General features: G+C 36.7%; 1 protein-coding gene across 1 annotated transcript; it reads left to right on the top strand.

Annotated features, from left to right (window-relative positions):
* The first annotated feature begins 10,634 nt into the window (after positions 1–10,634).
* LOC129257984 (uncharacterized) lies at positions 10,635–17,387 on the top strand. The gene is made up of 4 exons (XM_054896436.2): positions 10,635–10,844; positions 11,664–11,960; positions 12,299–12,681; positions 14,340–17,387. The coding sequence occupies exons 2-4, from the start codon at positions 11,798–11,800 to the stop codon at positions 14,796–14,798; spliced, it is 1,005 nt and encodes a 334-aa protein (XP_054752411.1). The 5' UTR covers positions 10,635–10,844; positions 11,664–11,797; the 3' UTR covers positions 14,799–17,387.
* Positions 17,388–18,773: the final 1,386 nt, after the last annotated feature.

Genomic DNA, 18,773 nt, shown 5'->3' with positions numbered 1-18,773 from the left:
CCCCCCCCCCCCGAAATTTTGAAAACTGAAAGAAAATTATTTATATCAAATGCTGTCAAAACATATCCTCCTCAAGCTGTAGAGTGCTCCAATATTAAAAACAGCATTTTCACTCTGCAAAGTTTGAAAATTAATTAACGTAACATATAATTTTTCTGGTCATAAAATTCAAAATTTTGCACACACTTCATAATCGCAGTGGCTGGTGATAAATAAATTTCTGTTGAATAGGATAACATAATATGGGGCTTGAAAATATATAAAAATTAATATAGATCGAGTTTTTTTTTTACAATGTAAACAGCAATTAGCGGCATCAAGATTAAAGTGGGTGGAGGCATGAGGGCAAATGAAATGTTGGGAGGGGCAATAGGAATCAGGGCCGACAAGAAAGAAAAAATGTGAGCAGTTTATTTCAAGTTTTGAAGAATAGGGCTACTATATAGCCGGTGCACTGGCGTATACAGATAAGGAGGAAGCTATATTGGGTCCCATTATGAACCCGGCATGCTTTGGACCCCCAAATTTCACGACTATAAAAAAGAAAAGAAAAAGATATAGTTATAGTTTTTAAAATATTATGTCAAAACTTAGCTATCAAAAATTAGTTATAAAAAGGTCAGCGGCCCGCTCGCTTGCAGCTTATGAGAAATTTTGCCCCATATACGCTATTATAATTACAATATGTCTGGCCCCTCAAAATAATATTGTTGGCTCATTAGACATTACAAGTTTACGCCACAGAGATGCTGATTCAGAGCATGCTTTTTTTTCATTTTTTCAAAATTTCGAAAGGGGTGGGATCTCCCAACAGTGCCCCCTCCACTCCAGGTGACAGGTACAGACTGAAACTCCTTCCCATTATACCAAATTTAAATCAACTGTATACAAAAAAATTAACTTAATTGTCAAGGCCAAAATCATTAGATTGAGATCGGGAGCGGAGCGACCGCGCGTGAAATTTGGCATTTTTAGAATGCAAAATTGCATGGGCAAATTTAAGCACTTTGACTGCATTTAAAGATGAATCCACACATTAACAGTAGTATTATTCATTTAATAATTAAAAAAAAATATCGCTCTGTCTTAAAAAATGTGTGTGTGTGTGGGGGGGGGGGGTGATTGTACATATGCCACCCCCTCTCCGAAAAGTGCACGGGGGATGTATATATCCTCCCATCCCCACTCCCTGGATTGATTTCAAACCTGGGTTAATTCAACCATATTATTTTGTACCACAAGCACTAGCGTACCTACGGGGGAGGGGGGGGGGGCAGAGGGGGCAGACTGTCCTCCTGACGAGTCACAACCAATGCAAGGGACATATCCCTGCCCCCTTACAAGTCTTGACCTTTTTTTTTTTTTCTTTTTTTTTTTGCTTGTTAAATTTTTTTCTGGTACGAAATCCTTTATTTGTGGTTGAAGACCTTTTTTTTTTTTGCTTGTCAATTTTTTTTGGCGGACGAATTTGCCTCCCCTGTGGAAAATCTATAGGTACACCACTGACCACAAGCCCATATCATGTAAACCGAAACGTAATAAGGGTGTCAAAAACACTAATGAAAAAGGGGATATATACCTTTTTTCGGAAGGAAAACTACGTGTTATACGGTCCAATTTGCGAGGGTTTAAAAAGACTACTTTTGGCCCCAACACTACGTGTTTAGGATCCGATTTGAGCGAGGTGTTGGGTGGTACGAAACGCAATGAAAGTAAAGGTAAAGTTGACGACTGTGATCACGTGACGTAACAATTAAGATATCGTTGTACTTGTTTTACTAGGGGGCCTAGGGGGTCAATTCAGGGAATTGTCAAGGGTTTTGTTTCCAAGGGTTTCACACGCCAATACTTGTTAAGGGGTGCATTTTTAGAACATGCATGGAAAATACTTGTTTAGGGTGCTTTTCGAAACCCCATGGTCAAGCATTGTATCCACTCGTCAATGGAAGTGCCCCCCCCCCCCCGGGAAGCGAAATTATTCTGGAGTTCTGGACCAATTATGAATATTCATGACTTGCGTCTTCGGATTAAGAGTACGCATGCGCGTGGACCAGTGCCGGTCGTAAGCATTCACGTTCAGTTGCTCAGAATTAGCATCGTCAAATTACCGGTACCCTTACATAGGCCTTACATGCTTAGATCTATACATATATATATCCAATTCTTAAACACTTATCAAACTAGCTGCCATTAATGGCAATACATGTGCTAGGCTAGGGCTCGCTTAGGCTAGCGCATTAACTTTACCTCAAATCTGGACCTGTCTAATGCCTAGTAGTAATCAGTGTTGTAGTGCCTTAATTGATGCTCGGCCTTGGCCTTAAGGCGCCTTAAGGCCTACTTTTTTCAAAGCCTTGGCCTTGAACATTCAAACCTTGGCCTTGAGAGGGCCTTAATGGCCTTGAGGATTTTGAGCCTTGAAATTTCAAGGCATTTTCAAGGCATTTTGTACTTTCATTAATTTTGTTTTAAATAAGTAATTATAAATGTTTTAATTGTTTTGTATATTTAATGACACTAACGGTCAATACTACCAGTCACCAGTAACATTAGCAGCAGCAGTAGTAAGTGTACTATCAGTGTCATCAATTGTAATTGTCACCATTATCAAGAATTTTCAGACAAAGAATACATCAGTTATGAAAAATAGCATTATGTATTGGTAATGTGTTGTAATCATGACTAATGATGATAATGACAGTAAATAATAATGATCATGATCAAGATAATAGTGCTTTCAAGAATAAATTTTGTCATCTGACTGCAATTTTGACAACAATTTTCATACTTTAAACATATAGCTAACTCTAAAGAACGATAACAAGGTTGATTTCTATTCCATTAGGATTTTCCTTGTATTATTTTCTTTGGCCAACAAGAATGTTTTAAGTCATAATGATATTCTGAAAAGATTTGGTAAACTTGAACACAGTCTTCAATTTTGTCATATCCAAATGGCCAATGGGTTAAGTCAATGGCATGATGAGCCAGAAACTTTGAGGGGCCAAGCATGGCATATAGAGCAAAATTTCTGTCAAAAAAAGAAGAAAGCGATTGAAGCGAGCGAGTGAACAAAATTTGTCCCCCCTTTCTATAGGAAAAGCTAATTTTGCGATAGATTGTTTAAAAAATAATCACATTTACTCCATCTTGGGTATTGAAGCCCTTACCTTGGAGGTTTGAGCCTTAATTGAGTACAACACTGACTAGCCGACTAATGCCATGATTAACTTCGAACTGGTTAATTCCGAACTTTACGTTTAATTAGGTTTAGACAAATGTTAGCTTATTTGCCATGGTTTGTCTAGTCCGTATACGAAACCAGTCCTAGATCTAAAAAAATTATCTTAGTTCGAGTCTAGTCTCTAGATCTAGACTCTGATCTACGCTGTATCAGCATGGAACCACTAGTGTACCAAGGGGGGGGGGGGCAGACTGCCCCTCTGACGAGTCACAACTGATTCAGGGGACGTGCCCCCCCCCCCTTTGATAAGCCAAATTAATAATTTGTAATGTAATTAAATGAAAAGACGTATGTCCCCTCTTTTTTTTTTTGGGGGGGGGGGCTTGTTACATTTTTTCGCGGACGAAATTTCCTCCAAAAATTTGCCCCCCTTTTGGAAAATCCTAGGTACGCTAGTGCATCAGTGGCGTAGCTACGGGGGGGGGGGCTGGGGGCACGTGCCCCCCCCCCCTGAGATTTGGTGTGCCCCCAGAAAAAAATTGGCAGAGCAAAAAAAGGGGGGGAGAAAGATGAAAAGAAAAAGGAAAATAAGAATAAAGACAGGAGAAAAAAAGAAGAGGAAAAAAAGGGGAGGAAGGCGAGTGAATGAAATAATGTGAGGGAAAAAATCTTTCATGTTACTATATAAAATTTTTGCTTGCGCTTCGCGCCAGAATTGCCTGTTCGATGAGATTCATTTCTTGCTCAATAGGCTGATATGGAGCAAGTTTTGAAGTCAATATACAAAACATATTTTAGCTCGGACTTCGTTCGAGCTTTCTTTATTTTTTTTTCATTTACAAATTTAAGTGCTCTGTAAAATGTCCGTTTTATGGTCTACATATCAGCATTTTAAGCTCACGCGGCGTGGTCACATTGTTGGATTTGCCAAGTTCATAATGTCTACGTGTATTCCATAATGTTCCATTAAACAAATGTATTCAGAATGCCCAGATTCTAGGTCTAAATCTAAAACATGCGCGATAGCCTGCATGTTCTTTATTTAAAATGTACTTAAATTATCAAGTTTCACATCAGAATATCAATAATTGTCTGCTCACGCTTCACGATCGCATTACTAATGATACCCAATTAATTATATCCTATTTATGATTACAAAAATGAATAGAGTGTCCTGCTTTTAGGTCTAAAATCTCAATTTTCTTCCTCTCGCGCTCGCCTCAATTGTTTAGTTACGTACATATCCCATTTATTAATACAAAAAGTGCTTAGAATGATCATTTTTTAGGTCGGAATGTCAAAAATTGCTCGCGCTTCGCGCTCGCATTATTGAAATATATACCGTCTTTGTGGGTAACTGGAAGCAGTCCTTAACAGGTCCCTTTTCGATAATGCTAGAACAGTTAATACAAATTTCTGCTCGTGCTTGGCGTTTGCAGTAACCATCTAGTTACATACGAATCTTGTTCAGGATCACACATACCATTGCCCATAATATTTTTTTTAAAATCAGTTGGATCAGTTGTGAATCGTCAGGGGGCAATCGCCCCCCCCCCCCTTTGGTACACTAGTTGTTCCATGCTGATACAGCGTAGATCAGAGTCTAGATCTAGAGACTAGACTAGAACTAAGATATTTTTTTAGATCTAGGACTGGTACTGTATACGGACTAGACGTATTAAACCATGGTAGATAAAATCAAACGTAAAATTATAAGTTCTGAATTGACCGGTTCAAAGTTAACCATGGCATTATTCGGCTATTACTATTAGTATTAGGCATTAGACAGGTCCAGATTTGAGGTAAAGTTAATGCGCTAGCCTAAGCTAGCCCTAGCCTAGCACATGTCTTGCCATTAATGGCAGCTAGTTTGATAAGTAATTAAGAATTGGATATATATATATATATATATATAATAAACACAAGTTCACAAGGTTGACTGGAGGTTCATCAAATTTAATTGCAACTCTGAGTTTCACGCAACCTACGTGAGGTGCGATCTTCAGGCAACTGATAAAACTTTTCAATACCATTGAACAATGCATGTCGCGATCGCGCGAAGCGCGTTACACCAAACACGCACATACTGTGCGCAGGAAACTAGGTAACCAGTGCGCGCTGAGGTTTTTATAATTTGAATTTAATTTCACAGCTCTTCCTGTGAAGGACATCGAGCACTCTATACAAGGATAGTATTCCCGAAGTATATATATATATATATATTTATAGATCTAAGCCTATAAGGCCTGTGTAATTTGACGATGCTAATTCATTCTGAGCAATGTCAAACAGTAGTTTGACAACTCAGCAATCAGACAGTATAGAGCGGGTACAGCGTAGGGCTCTCAGGATGATATCGTACCCTGACCAACATCACTATGAGGAACTCCTGAGCATTTTTAACATTCCTTCCCTTGCCAAGAAAAGAAAAGACCTGCTGACCAACTTTGCCAAGTCAATCCTTGTCTCATCGCGACATCGTCATTTGCTACCTGCTGAACGGCAGCATGTCTCGCGAGGTAGACTGAGGAATTCCCATCACTTGGACCTTCCTTATACTAGAACTGAACGATATAGGAAATCAAGTGTACCATCACTTGTCAAACTGGTCAATGCTCAGTTGTAAATGTTTAGCTATATGAATGATTTTTTTTATATATTTATATGCATGTATTTGTTCTCATTAATTGTTAATTTTGATTTTCTTTAGAATTATTATGAATTATTTTATCAGCCTCAATCGCATATCTCAAAGTAATCTTGGTTCCATTCTTAATGGATTTCACATCTCAAAGGTTATTATTATTATTTAAATGTTCTATAACTATGATTAATCCTGTTGCAATAACTTGATTCTAAATCTCTTCATAATGAATATCAAATCTGAATTATATTTCTGACATTTTTGTTGTATAATTGTAAGTTTAAAACAGGTTTTTCCCCAATACACAATTATCAGAATTCTTGCTAGTAATATCTACTGAAATCTCACTTATGCATGACTCAATTAATCAACCAACTGTTTCTCATTTATATGTGAATCATTTTTTTAAGTGTATATACAATCTTCAAATGTAAATAATAATCAATGTAAACATTGCACAATTAGTCTTCGGACTACAGCATTGTATTCTGTTTTATATCTAATAAACCGAATTGAATTGAATTGAATTGCTTACGACCGGCACTGTACATGGTCGAGGCAAAGTCCACGCGCATGCGTACTCTTAATCCGAAGACGCAAGTCATGAATATTCATATGTTGGTCCAGAACTCGGTGGGAAAAATAATTTCGCCCCCGGGAACGGCACGGCCTTTCAAACACTTCGCACGTACAATAGTAATATGACAGTAATGACAGTAATGACAGTAATATTTATTCTCAGATCACCCCAACGGGTATTGGAGAACATAACAACATTTGAAACATATTTACATTTGAATTTTAAACATATTTACAAAAAATATATATGAACAAAACATACAAACAAGAAACCCACATATTTCACTGAAATATTATGATAACATAATAAGATATAAATAAATTATTTCTTGAATTACTAAATTTTAGAAGAAAAAAAAGTAAAACATGATGCGTACAAAGGCACCAGCAGCAAACTAAATACAAAAAATAAACAGTTTATCAAATAATACATATGTGATATCTATATCTATATAGTAATCAAGATAAATTATTAAAAGACAAATAGAAACATCGAAGAGAAAGTTCCCGCGCTGTCAGTATTTTGGAGCCACGTATTCGTACCTCGCTTTGTGATTGGTCGACAATGATGTACTTCGGTGTCATTTCATATAGTCTTTGATGAGCAGACACGATTATATCTATGAGGTGTATTTAGGCTTATCGAATGCTGCCCTTTTCACGATATAAACAGTTTGAAATCATAATCTCTTGAATTTCAAGGAAAGCGAATTGGCAATATAGACCGGGAATATAGATGATCAAGATTTTATTAATCAAGTTGAACAATTTTCTTAGTTAAATAATGGATTCTCGTATAATTTTGTTTGTAGATTCAGACTATGTAGGTGAATCATCTCCACCATCAGTAACAATATTCAGCATAGAAGTTTCGAGATCAGCTCGATAATGTTTTTTTTTCGCCGAAACTCGACCAACATGATAAACATTCTAGAATATTCTTTGGCCTATTGAGGTATTATATAGGCACCGATGATTTAAAAACGACCATTCCACGATTCAGATCCCCTGCATACTGCTGCATGGGAGATAACATCAAGGGTCCTAGGCCAATTAACAATAGCAATGTACTATCGGCCTATACGCGTGTTTTGGTAGCACCTTAGAAGAAAAGTGCTTCTCCTTTCCTCATGCAATATCTCGAAGAATATTGATTTTGGACAAATTAATAACATTGGCCTATTAAACGCTCATAGAGTATCATACTGTGAACATGGATTTTGTGGTGCTCTTTAATCTTATCACCTTTTTACAGTAATACTTCGAGCGGGGTAGTGAGAGATATACTCCCTGCTCTTGGAATATTGATCATGGAGATTGTGGAGTGACTTGTTTGAATCTTTCTTCTTGTGCATCACAACTTCGCTCAAGTTCGCTGCTCTAGGATTATTTTTCATCGGATCATCAGTGGAAGTTCATGATAAAAAGTAAGCAATCAGAACATACATCTTATCGTGTCAGTTGCAGAAATCATAAGAACGCAATATTTATTTTTAAAACATTAAGTTCCGAATGCCCGTACCTCGACTGATCGATTTAAAATCAAATTTTCTTTGTAAATTGACTGCCCCTGGTTCAAGTTTTTGTGTTTTCTTTTAACAATTAATATAATAATAGAGCTATATGTTAAGCAACAAAACAAACCCTAAATTCTGTAAGTCGAACGGTCATTTAATTCTTCGACTACTATAGTATTACAAACACATTATATATGTGCCCCCTGGCATGCAATCTATCTTCTGGACAGATTTGGAGTGTATATGGGGCTGGGGGCAAAAAATGTCATCCGGCCCCTTTCTCTGTTTCCCATACAAGGTTTCGGCAAATAACAGGGACAGCGCGGCGGGGGGGGGGGGGGTCAAAACCGGTTTAAACCGTGTCCTATATGCCCCCCTTCACAAAAAAATTAAAAATAGACTTTCCTAATCACTTTCTGCATCCCATTCGATCGCTCCTTCAGTGCTATATATATACACACAACGTATACACACAAGCTTCATTTAATGTCAGAAATGAAGTTCAGGCGGAACCATGAACATGTTCATTCATGATTAATTATTTTCCGTTTTGCTAGTCTAGATATCCACACTCTTTTATAACCACGGTATAGAATCTGTCGCCATATCAGAAGGGAGAGAGAGGAAGAATAATTGGGTTTGTAGTTGGGATGTAAATAAAACCAAGTACATGAAAATGGAGATCATATAGGATCATTAAAATTTCACTCTTCTCGCTGTTGCTATGTCAGGGAATAAAGAAAATGATTTGCACTGTGTAGGTCCATGATTCTGCAGACATCTGGAATTTCAAGTATCGCGATCATAATTGCGAAGCTAATCCTAAAATGACAGCATATAAATGGTTGGAACTGAAATTGCGATTTTTTTTTTTTACAAAGTAAAACACAAAATATATAGAATATCAATAATCATGACAATATGACATGTGAAAGCAATAAAATCAGTATAGTTTCAGAATATTCTTCGTGTATGCATTGGTATATATATTTTGTCAGAAACCAATAACAATCTACGACCTGCTTGCATCTGCCTGAAAAAATGTTTATGTATCCACAACTACGGTGGAATGGGGTATTTTTTAACATGTAGGCCTATATATATTATAATAAGATGACGTGAAATATTTTGTGTGTAACAGTTGATGACGTCAAATCAAGTTTTGTTCTCGATTCATAGACTTGGTATTCGAGTTCACCTTGGCCTATCGAAGCCGGCTAATTGCACACAATATTATGACATCAGAGTATCCCCACAAACAGAGGCGTGATTAGTCAAACATTTGGAGGGAGCAATTGGGCAGAACATTTCCAATTAGTCACGAGAGAGCGTATCGAGGGAGCCAATAACCGTTTTTGTGACAGATTTTAATATAATACTGTGTATTCAGAGATTGATTATAAATTCTTTTCATTATATTTTTTTTCCAGTATGTTACCTTTCATTATTCCCTTGTTTGTTTTTTCTCGGTCGTGGGGGAGGGGGGGGGGGTGTAAGTCCCCAAAGCCCCCATTTTGCACGCCAGTGCCCACAAACGAGAATAAGCCTGTCCATAATTGTTTTATACTACCGCCGGCCTATCAGGAAAATAAAATTATGCCTTTATAGTGCCCTCTCCACTTTAAAATGAATTGCATGTCCAAGAATTTCAACGTTATTAGCAAATATTAGGCCTATATAACAATCATCAGTATACTAATCATTATCGTCATTATTATAGTTGTTGCTTCTGTCATAATTTCACAATATTCATTATAACAATTCCTCTTCTTCTCCTCCTCCCCCTCCTTCATCTACTTATCATCATCATCATCATCATAATCATCACCACCACCATCATCATCATCATTATTATTACTATCATCATCATCTTCATCATCATTATTACTATCATCATCATCATTATAATCATTACTACCATCATCATCATTATTATCCCGCATACCATCTACTACAACATGTTCACGAGAAGATAAATAAAAGTGAATTAATAGGCCTACATGATATTTATACTGTTTTCATAAAAAGTTGCGAGCGAGCAAAAAATTTGACATTTTTATATAATGAAAATCCAATTCATATTCATCAAATAATATTATATTCCACCCTTCCCTCTTTCCCTTTTTCCCCTTTTCTCTTTTTGTTTCTTGGTCGTGTTTATTTTTTTTTGGGGGGGGGGGCGGGGCAAGTACCCCAAACCCCCATCTGTACGCCACTGCAATAGATCATATCTGTGTCCTTAATATGTTTCAATTAAAAATCTCTTAAAAACTATAATGATTGAAATATGGATTTATTTATAAAAATCGTATTTTTGAAAATATATATTTAAATGAAGGCAATCTATAGTATTGCACTATCCTGTATTTATCATTTCTTATATTTCTCCAATCAATTTTATTTATGGCGATCTCAGAACAGAATAAATCTTTAAATAACATTAATATCACGAAAGTTCATATAGGGAGCCCCATCTCCCTGATCAGAGTATACGAACAATACGTCCATTTCAATTGACAAAATAGAAACTATAAAATATGAAATATATGATAACACTTGTCCAACATGTGTATACATGCATTTCCGTCGTCACAACACTCGTATCAATCCCGCTTCAATGATAACTCATTACCATATGAATAACTTATTTTCGGTCGATTTCGAGTGTTTTGATTGGACGGCAATGAAGTAATGTATGAAAATGAGCCTTATTGGCCAAAGAGTAATACATCACCTGCTATTTTCGGCACGGAGATGTCGCAATATATTGCAATGAAAACCCATACACTGTACCATTTGACAGAAGATCGTTGTTGCAAGTAAATGGGTCAGGATTCGCGGTGGAAAATCCGCGAAAGGAGAGCGAAAGGCGACTTACCGGCGATAAAAACCGGTTTCTCTGACGAGAAGTGCTAATAAGGTAGTTAACCATTATATTATGTGCCATGAATTTTGCTTAGTTTTTGTGTTTTTTGCAAGAACATTAGACCATGTCATCGGGAATGCCGTACAAGATGTACGTCGCTCACTGTGAAACGCCCATAGACATGCACACAAGACAGACGTATCTCGACTATACCGCGCCCGCGGCTATATATATATAGCGTATGCTAATCATGTTTTTTTTTCAATGCCATGGTGCTATATATAATTTGTGCGATAATTGTGATTTCCGATGAGTGATTTTTCCTGTAGCAATTAAATATGATACCAAAATGATATAGGCTCCTGATCCTGCTTGATCTCTATTAATAGTATTATTTTGAGATGAAGTTTATTGTTGATTATGATTTGCAAAATATGAATCATTGAATATCACTTCAGAGTAGTACAGTACTACACGTACAGAGCTAGTATTAACTATCATGACTATATATATATTCTGAGCCCTGAACTCTTCATATGCCTCGTGTAGTGTGTGTGTGTGTGTATTTGAGTTTTGTCAGACGTGTATCAATCAGATATGATTATTTACGTATGGGACCGACCTTTAACGTCACCATCCGAAAGACGTGACCAGGGCTCGAACCTCGAACCTCTGCATCAATTTGTAACTTCCCCGCATAGCTTGGATTACAGGCGCACGCCACAACGCCCAGTGAAATTGAGACGCCAATATATAATATTATTGATCCAAGAATTATTTTACATTGTTCATGTCAAAATTTAATAATGTCTATCATATCACTCAATATAATACTAATTGTGTTGTTTCTATATTTTTTCTTTGCATCTACAGGGGTCAACATTAACCCCCCGGAACTTCCAGATTTTGGAACCTTAGATTTTACAGTGGCTACGTACGAAGACGATTCATTATTTGAATTACCATGGCAATCTACGTATCCAAGCTATCACTCAAGGCACTCATTGATGATGTCGCCAGTAAAAGAAGTCGACGGGATTGGGGCGACTTGCCCTTACCCTGTCGACCTGGTGGAGGGTATAGAAGTGAAGAAGGAGGTATTTTTAGTGGAGCAACAGTGGGAGAATGCTGCACCACAGAGCGTCACCCATCTGAGTGGCCTGTTTAACAGTAAGTATTTCATAGATTTGTACGTAGTATTTGAATGAAGAAAAGTCTATGCATCTTGCAGGCAGAATTGTATCCCAAGAGTATGAGCGTAGGTAGCACCCCTACATGTAATACCAGTGGTCTAGATCAAAGCTAATCAGGTATGTCATAAACTGAGAAAAAAAATACTCATTTTACAAGAAGGCCTATGCTCAATAAAGCTCATCCAGCAGGAATAGTGTAATGGGACCCTTAGCCATGAATGTAGCTTTAGTTTGTCCCCGGAATTTCCCGTTCAAAAAGGGGTATGAAGTGAGGTTCATTTGAAAATCACTTCACATCACTTTATCCTATAATAGCGGAAATGGACATGACTTCAGGACTGACCACAGCGGATAGTGTCATCGACGGTACCAAGATGGACCCGTCGGCAACAAGCACCGTGGACCTCGCAGAACTCTTCCCAGACCTCCAGGAAATCCTCAACGCCAAGCCTGACGTTGAGGGTGTGTCATCGCCCATAGCAACTGAAGGAGACGGAGTGGCGGACCTCAGCGACTTCGCCCCGTCTCCGGAAGAACCGAAGGGTGGACTCGATGGAGGCAGAAGGGGCCAGCTCGCCTCGACCTCATCTTGCAGCGAGATGAGCGATTACGAGGAAGGGCTGAGCCCCGCCGAGGTGGACTCCACGTTGGAGCATTTCTTCAACACGTTCACCGACTTGGAAGAGTTTCTGGTCCCGGTAAGTTTCTAAAATTTAATATTTTCATAGTTTTTCATTGACGTCACGGTCAAACCTTGTCTGTATAACTTTCATGTGTTTAGAAGGATGCTGAAAAAGGAATATCAAGTAGCCCTCTGTTTGCCCCAAATCATATGGGGCATATGATGGAAAATTGAGTAAAATATAGGTCAAATTTCGAGGTTAGAAATGAATCTCTCCCAACCCTCTTCCCCCCCCCCCCTAAAAAAAAAATCATATTAGTGTCAATGTTAGGGTTAACAAAGCATATGACTTATCTAGTGGTTAAATTCCCAGGGAAGAGGCAGGTTCCCTGTTCTTAAGTTAAATCACGAGGAAGAATCATGATGCAATATCCATCTCTGTATGCAAGAAAGCTTTTATAGAGTCAGTGAGTCAAGTCAACCTCCATTTGTCAGGAGCAATAATCAGATTTTTGGCTGATGCAATACTGATACCCTGGGAAAATCCTTGGGGTCTTGTATTGTTCAGTATCTGTCATTCAAATTTCAGATGAAAGGGCCTCTAAAGGGGGGGGGGGGGGGAGTCAATAAGTCAGTTGAGAAACATCAAGTTCAAGAATAATGCCAGGTTTTATAAGACTATGCCAAAGCCAGATAGAAGTAATATTTTATTAAATGGGGTAAACTAATTAGATTAAGAGTAGATCCTTGATCTGGTCTGTAGATAAAATGATACAAGGAAAATTATTTGAAAGCCTTTAATGTGTAATCTACTGTCACTTTTCACCTGTCATGTTTTGAGTACATGTTCATCATTATACTATAAGCCTGAACTTCCAGGCTAGGCCACACAGTCAGCTTTTGACCGGCATCACTATATTGTCATAGATTTGTGGGCGGGGCCTATGCTACCTCATGAATATTCATGATGCCATAGCATTGCAAAGTGATGGTGCAATACTCGCGGTGTGCAAATAGACATGTCAGCTCTTGTGTCCCCTGTGCTATTAATATACAGGAGTGAATAGCGACTCTGCACTCTCTACTTTGTCCTTGCAGTCAGCTTCCTGGCTTTATTGCCTGGACTATTTCCTGCTATTTTTGCATTGATCGGGTATTGCACAATGCAGTGAAATGAGAAACACACAGCTATTTGAAGCCAAAACATAGTTGCTTTCTCCCACAAATATATTTGTTGATAGTTTCATTCAAGATAGCCTCACTACGTACAGTACCTCACTATCTCGTATGTTTCAGTTAATCGACTTTATATTATGATATTATTCATTTATATAAGGATCTAATATCGGATACTTGCCATTTCCTGTGGATCGTCTGCATTTTGATGCCTGCTTTATGAATTAATTTAACTTTATTTCCAGTTATGAAAGTTCTATCCCAAATTTGTTTGTATTTGTTTATCATGGTGAGACTTATAGGATACCGAAGATTTTTTGGAATGGTAAATATATTGTGCATTGTTCATTCGCTGCTATTCTGTTTAATCGTACCTTGAACTGCTTGATAAAAACAAAGTGATTTTCACAGTTGTTTACTTTTTATCTCATTGATAAATTATTATCTTGTGTGCTGGTACTCTTTCAGTTAACACCAAATGTCAATTTACTCATCGAGTTTAGTTCAGTTGAACCTCGTGCTGATTTTTTTTTTTTTTTTTTTCTCTTGACTTTTTAGGCTGAAGAGACTGGTCCTACATCTACTGTTGATGCTGCTGCTGTGCGAAGCCTGATTGATAACCCAACGACTACTGACAACCAATCGTCTCTTGATTACCTGTTGACTGTGAAAGATGATTCTTTTGCTCTGTCTACAGCCAACGTCACAACACAAGTCAAGTCTGAAGATGTGGAAGAGGAGAATACCTGCCACGTAGCCAAGAAGTCGCGAACCTCGAAAATCGGAGCCTCCAGAGTGACGGCTTGTTCCGAAGATGACGTATACCGTCGACGCCGAGTCAAGAATAATGTCGCGTGTAAGCGAGCGCGCCAAAACAGGAAGAAGCGGGAAAATGGTCTGGCAGTAACGGCTGAAACCCTGGAGAAGGAAAATGCAGAGTTGAGAGCGAAGATTGAAGAACTGACGGAGATTGCTGAAATCTCAAGACGTGCTTTGATCACAGTGCTAGCTAAGTAAAGGGAATGTATCTTCCCTTTGGAGCAGAGCTCAAATGCATGTTGCTTATTTGATGGTGAAAAGGTGTTAAAAAGAGCTGTACAAGTGAAGTCTTGCATATAGCTTGCCTGATATGGCACTTATCCTGTTACATCCCTTCTGTCTTACTTCATGACGTAATCTTAGAGTAAAGATTTGCCCCTGCCTAAAACAAAAAAATATGTAGTATCAGTATGATACATATGAGTGCAGGTAATGTAATTTCTTGCTATGTTAATGACAGGGTGTTGTTGCAGTCTCTGCAGACTGAAGCTGAAGAATTGTTGGGCAAGACAAACTTGATACATGGCCTTTGACCTTTTACACCTTAAGCAAAGGACAGTGTCATTAAAACCTGTGATGCACAGTGCATATTTGTGTTCATATAAAAAATATGGATTGTTAAGTTGTAAATAAGATTTATGATTTAAATAGTTTTAAACAAAGAAAAAAAAAACAGTTTAACTCTACATATGTTTTACGATTTTTAGTTGTGAATATGAGATTACTCAGATTAATTACACTTACATTAACATAATGTGTTATATGCCATAGTTTGGTATTTTGGAGAAAAAAAAACATCGCATATTTGTTTGTTTATGTTTGTTTCTAAAGTTGGTAGAAATAACTTGCTTAGTTTTGAGATTCTTGAAAGCAATTTTATATTCATCAATCTAATCTGAATTAAACTGATATAATCCAAGCAACACTGATACATTTGCTCCTAAGTGTTGCTTGGAAAAATACCACCTTATTTTTGTTACTTTTATTTATGAGGCCATTGTGGGGTCATTGACCACATGTGGTGGATTGAATTATTTTACAGATACACTATTGTGTTTTAATAATATAATTATGTGTGCGTTTTGCACATGGATGGGGAATGCACAAAAATTTGTATACATCCCTCTCTTTTTTTGGGGGGGGGGGGGCATGCAGTGAAAAATACATACAGGAAGATTATGTTTGTTTTCAGATAAACTCATGATGAACTCAATTACAGATTCATTATGGATGCTTTAGGTTGAAACTTCAGTCTATGTTTTGGACAGAAAATTCACTTTAACATTTTTTTAAATGATAGTGTGAAAATAATGGGATAATTGGGATATTTCTGTACATATCTATATTGCATCTCAGTTATAGGAGGGGGGATAGTTAAGTATGTTCAAATTAAATGACTTTTGTTTACTATGATTCATCAAATAAAGAATATTTGTGTGCAAGTTGTCAATATGCAAGAAAATAATATCTGTTGGGCAGAATTTTGGGGATAATCACTGATGCAATATCATTTTTTTATATTCCTGTTGAACAGGTCTTTTTCATATGAAGCAAAACTCAATGTGTCACTTGGTATCTCGATGTTACAATTTATTCATCACGGCATGGGTGTGTGTCATTTATTTTCACTATGTGGAAAGAAATAATGTACAAAAACGCTAAATGACTGTCACTTCATTATAAGAACAATTTATTCCTTTCCAAACTAAATGTAATTAAAACAAGATGTACATACGTGAGAATATGTGCTTGTTGGGATCATGTTAATTTGCCATTTCAACTGTGATGAAATTTAATATTCAATTAAAGTCTCGTATCCGTGTACTGCCATTAAAAAGGTTATTCTCCCTATTGTATGGATTTCCATATTCATGTGAAAGCATACATCCTGGCTTTCTTTACTGTGGGTCAGATGCTAAAAAAATGATGAAAATTTTTCTTTAGCCTATTTGATATATTTATTAACAAGTCCCAAGTCAGGGAAGTATTTTTCTCCTTGACTTTAAATCATGCTTTGGGAATCTTATTCATTTGCTGCGATCATGTACTAGTATATCATTCTGCAACTTCCATCCTTTTAAGCAGCTGCAAAGATGAATTTTCGTTCGGTACAATCATAGAACTCAACAGGATTTCTGAAAAAAACAAACACAATGTTTAATTCATGTAAAATTGATTGTATATAATTGCTCAGGGAAATGTATTGTATATATTTGTGATTTCAAAATAAATCAAATATCAAGGTTAGAGCAAGCCATTTATAAATGAAATTGTGAATATATTGATTTGTATGAATATTTCCTATAGCTTTCCATTCCTTGTATATTTGTAGTTTGTAGAAATGAAAATAGACCTTGAATTTTGTGATTTAATTTCTTTTATGTTTTCAACAAAATGTGTCTCAAACGTCAACTGAATGATTTAGATGACAGTCAAGCAGTTACCATGCAATGTCATTTGCGTATGTGATATGCACAAATTATTATTTAAACTGAAGTACATTTCTTAAATTTTATATTTGGTGGGATGGGGGGTAAAACACACGGCAGTGACTCTCATTTGGTAATTTAAGAATACATCTGGTACCAATAGTATGTAGGCTTTCCCATATCCATTATTTTTTTGTTAATATGTGAGTAAAAACGATGTGTTCAAAATATGAAAAATGTGTATAATTACGTTTTTCCAATTACCAATACATATATACTATTGTGTCTTCTCAAATTCTGATTATCTATTCTAATTTGATAATGTGAAAAGATAGAATAAACTATTCATGAAAGAGAATATGTTATATTTGTGTTAGTTTATTTTCATATGCACCTGTTGTCGAAAATATTATTTATGGAATAATTTCAAATATAATCTAACAGTTACGACAACTAAAACAATATAGCGTATTTTGTGACTGTATCGCAAACCGTCTTTATTATCAAATGTATCTAAAGGTCTGTCTATACCTGACTGCCCTCACGGTGGATTTCAACTGGAAAATCTACAAACCACCGGGAAATGTGAAAGGAAGGGAGAGAGAGTGGGGGAGGGGAGAAATTGAAACAAATAAGAAAAAGGAGAGAGAATTTAAAAAATACAACAAAAAAAGAAACATGAGGAAACAGGAAAGGTATTAAAGGGAACGAAATGTAGGAAAAAGGGACAAACTGGAACTGAAAGAGAAGGAAAAGTGAAAGGGAAGGAAGAGGATGGGAAAGAAAATGTAAACGAGAAATGAGATGGTATCTACGCTTCAAATGAGGAAAGAAAGGAGGACATGATAATAACGAATGACGCGCAAAGAGAGAAAAAATGGATGAGATAACTATTTGGCAAGAAGAAGAAAAACAGAAACGCTCAATGAGAACATGGACCTATAGTATTAGGTCCATGATGGGAAAGAACAAATAGCGGAGGAATCAATAAGGAAAAGGGGGCAGTAGAGGATTTGAAGGGGAAAAAGGGCACAGAATCGAAACGATGCGAATATTAAAAGGTAAGTGACAAGGGAATGAAAGAAATAAAAGTTAAGAGATAAAAAGATTAGAAAAGCAAAAGAAAGAAAGGGGCAGTTACCCAGTGGTGTATGGGGGGGGGGGGGGGTCAAGGTATATAAAAGACAGAAAATGAGGTAGAAACATGAAGAAAAGGAACGGGTGAAATATATCATTTCTGAATAATGTGTAAAAAATACCACAAAATTAGATTTTCAATATAAAACAGGTCAAAATTTTCCGCTCGCTCGATGCGACCACTTTCTAGAGATTTTGCGCCCAATCATCATGTTGTGTCCTATATGAGAATAATTATGATGATGCATAGCATTATTACGTGTCATAATTTTAATGGAATGATTGCAAAAATCTGCAATATGCTTTAAAAATGTCTTCAGGTGTTTCTTTCAAACAAAGTGTTAAACTCTATAAAATGCTGAAAAAACACCGAATATGTCTATGAAAAGTAATTCCAGCAAATTCAGAAGTGTAAATGTTCGGGTGCGAAATTATGAAAATTATGCTTTTTGTTTGAAACACACTTTATAGGCCTACTTTGTTCAAAATTACACTATGTGTGTATGATATGCATTGTATTATGTCAATTATATCATTGTTAAAATGTTTATGCAAATATATGCCCTATTGGAGGGAATTTAAAATAAAATGAAAAAGAAAAGGTTGT

The sequence above is a fragment of the Lytechinus pictus genome, chromosome 3 (genome assembly GCF_037042905.1).
Source record: "Lytechinus pictus isolate F3 Inbred chromosome 3, Lp3.0, whole genome shotgun sequence".
NCBI lineage: Eukaryota > Metazoa > Echinodermata > Echinoidea > Temnopleuroida > Toxopneustidae > Lytechinus > Lytechinus pictus.
The sequence above is the reverse complement of the archived record's forward strand: the minus strand, read 5'-3'. Positions and strand labels throughout refer to the sequence as shown.

Coding starts and splice junctions, on each gene's coding strand:
- LOC129257984 (XM_054896436.2), top strand. CDS start 11,798: ATGATGTCGCCAGTAAAAGAAGTCGACGGGATTGGGGCGACTTGCCCT. Junction 11,961..12,298: donor TCTGAGTGGCCTGTTTAACA/GTAAGTATTTCA, acceptor ATCCTATAATAG/CGGAAATGGACATGACTTCA. Junction 12,682..14,339: donor TGGAAGAGTTTCTGGTCCCG/GTAAGTTTCTAA, acceptor TTGACTTTTTAG/GCTGAAGAGACTGGTCCTAC.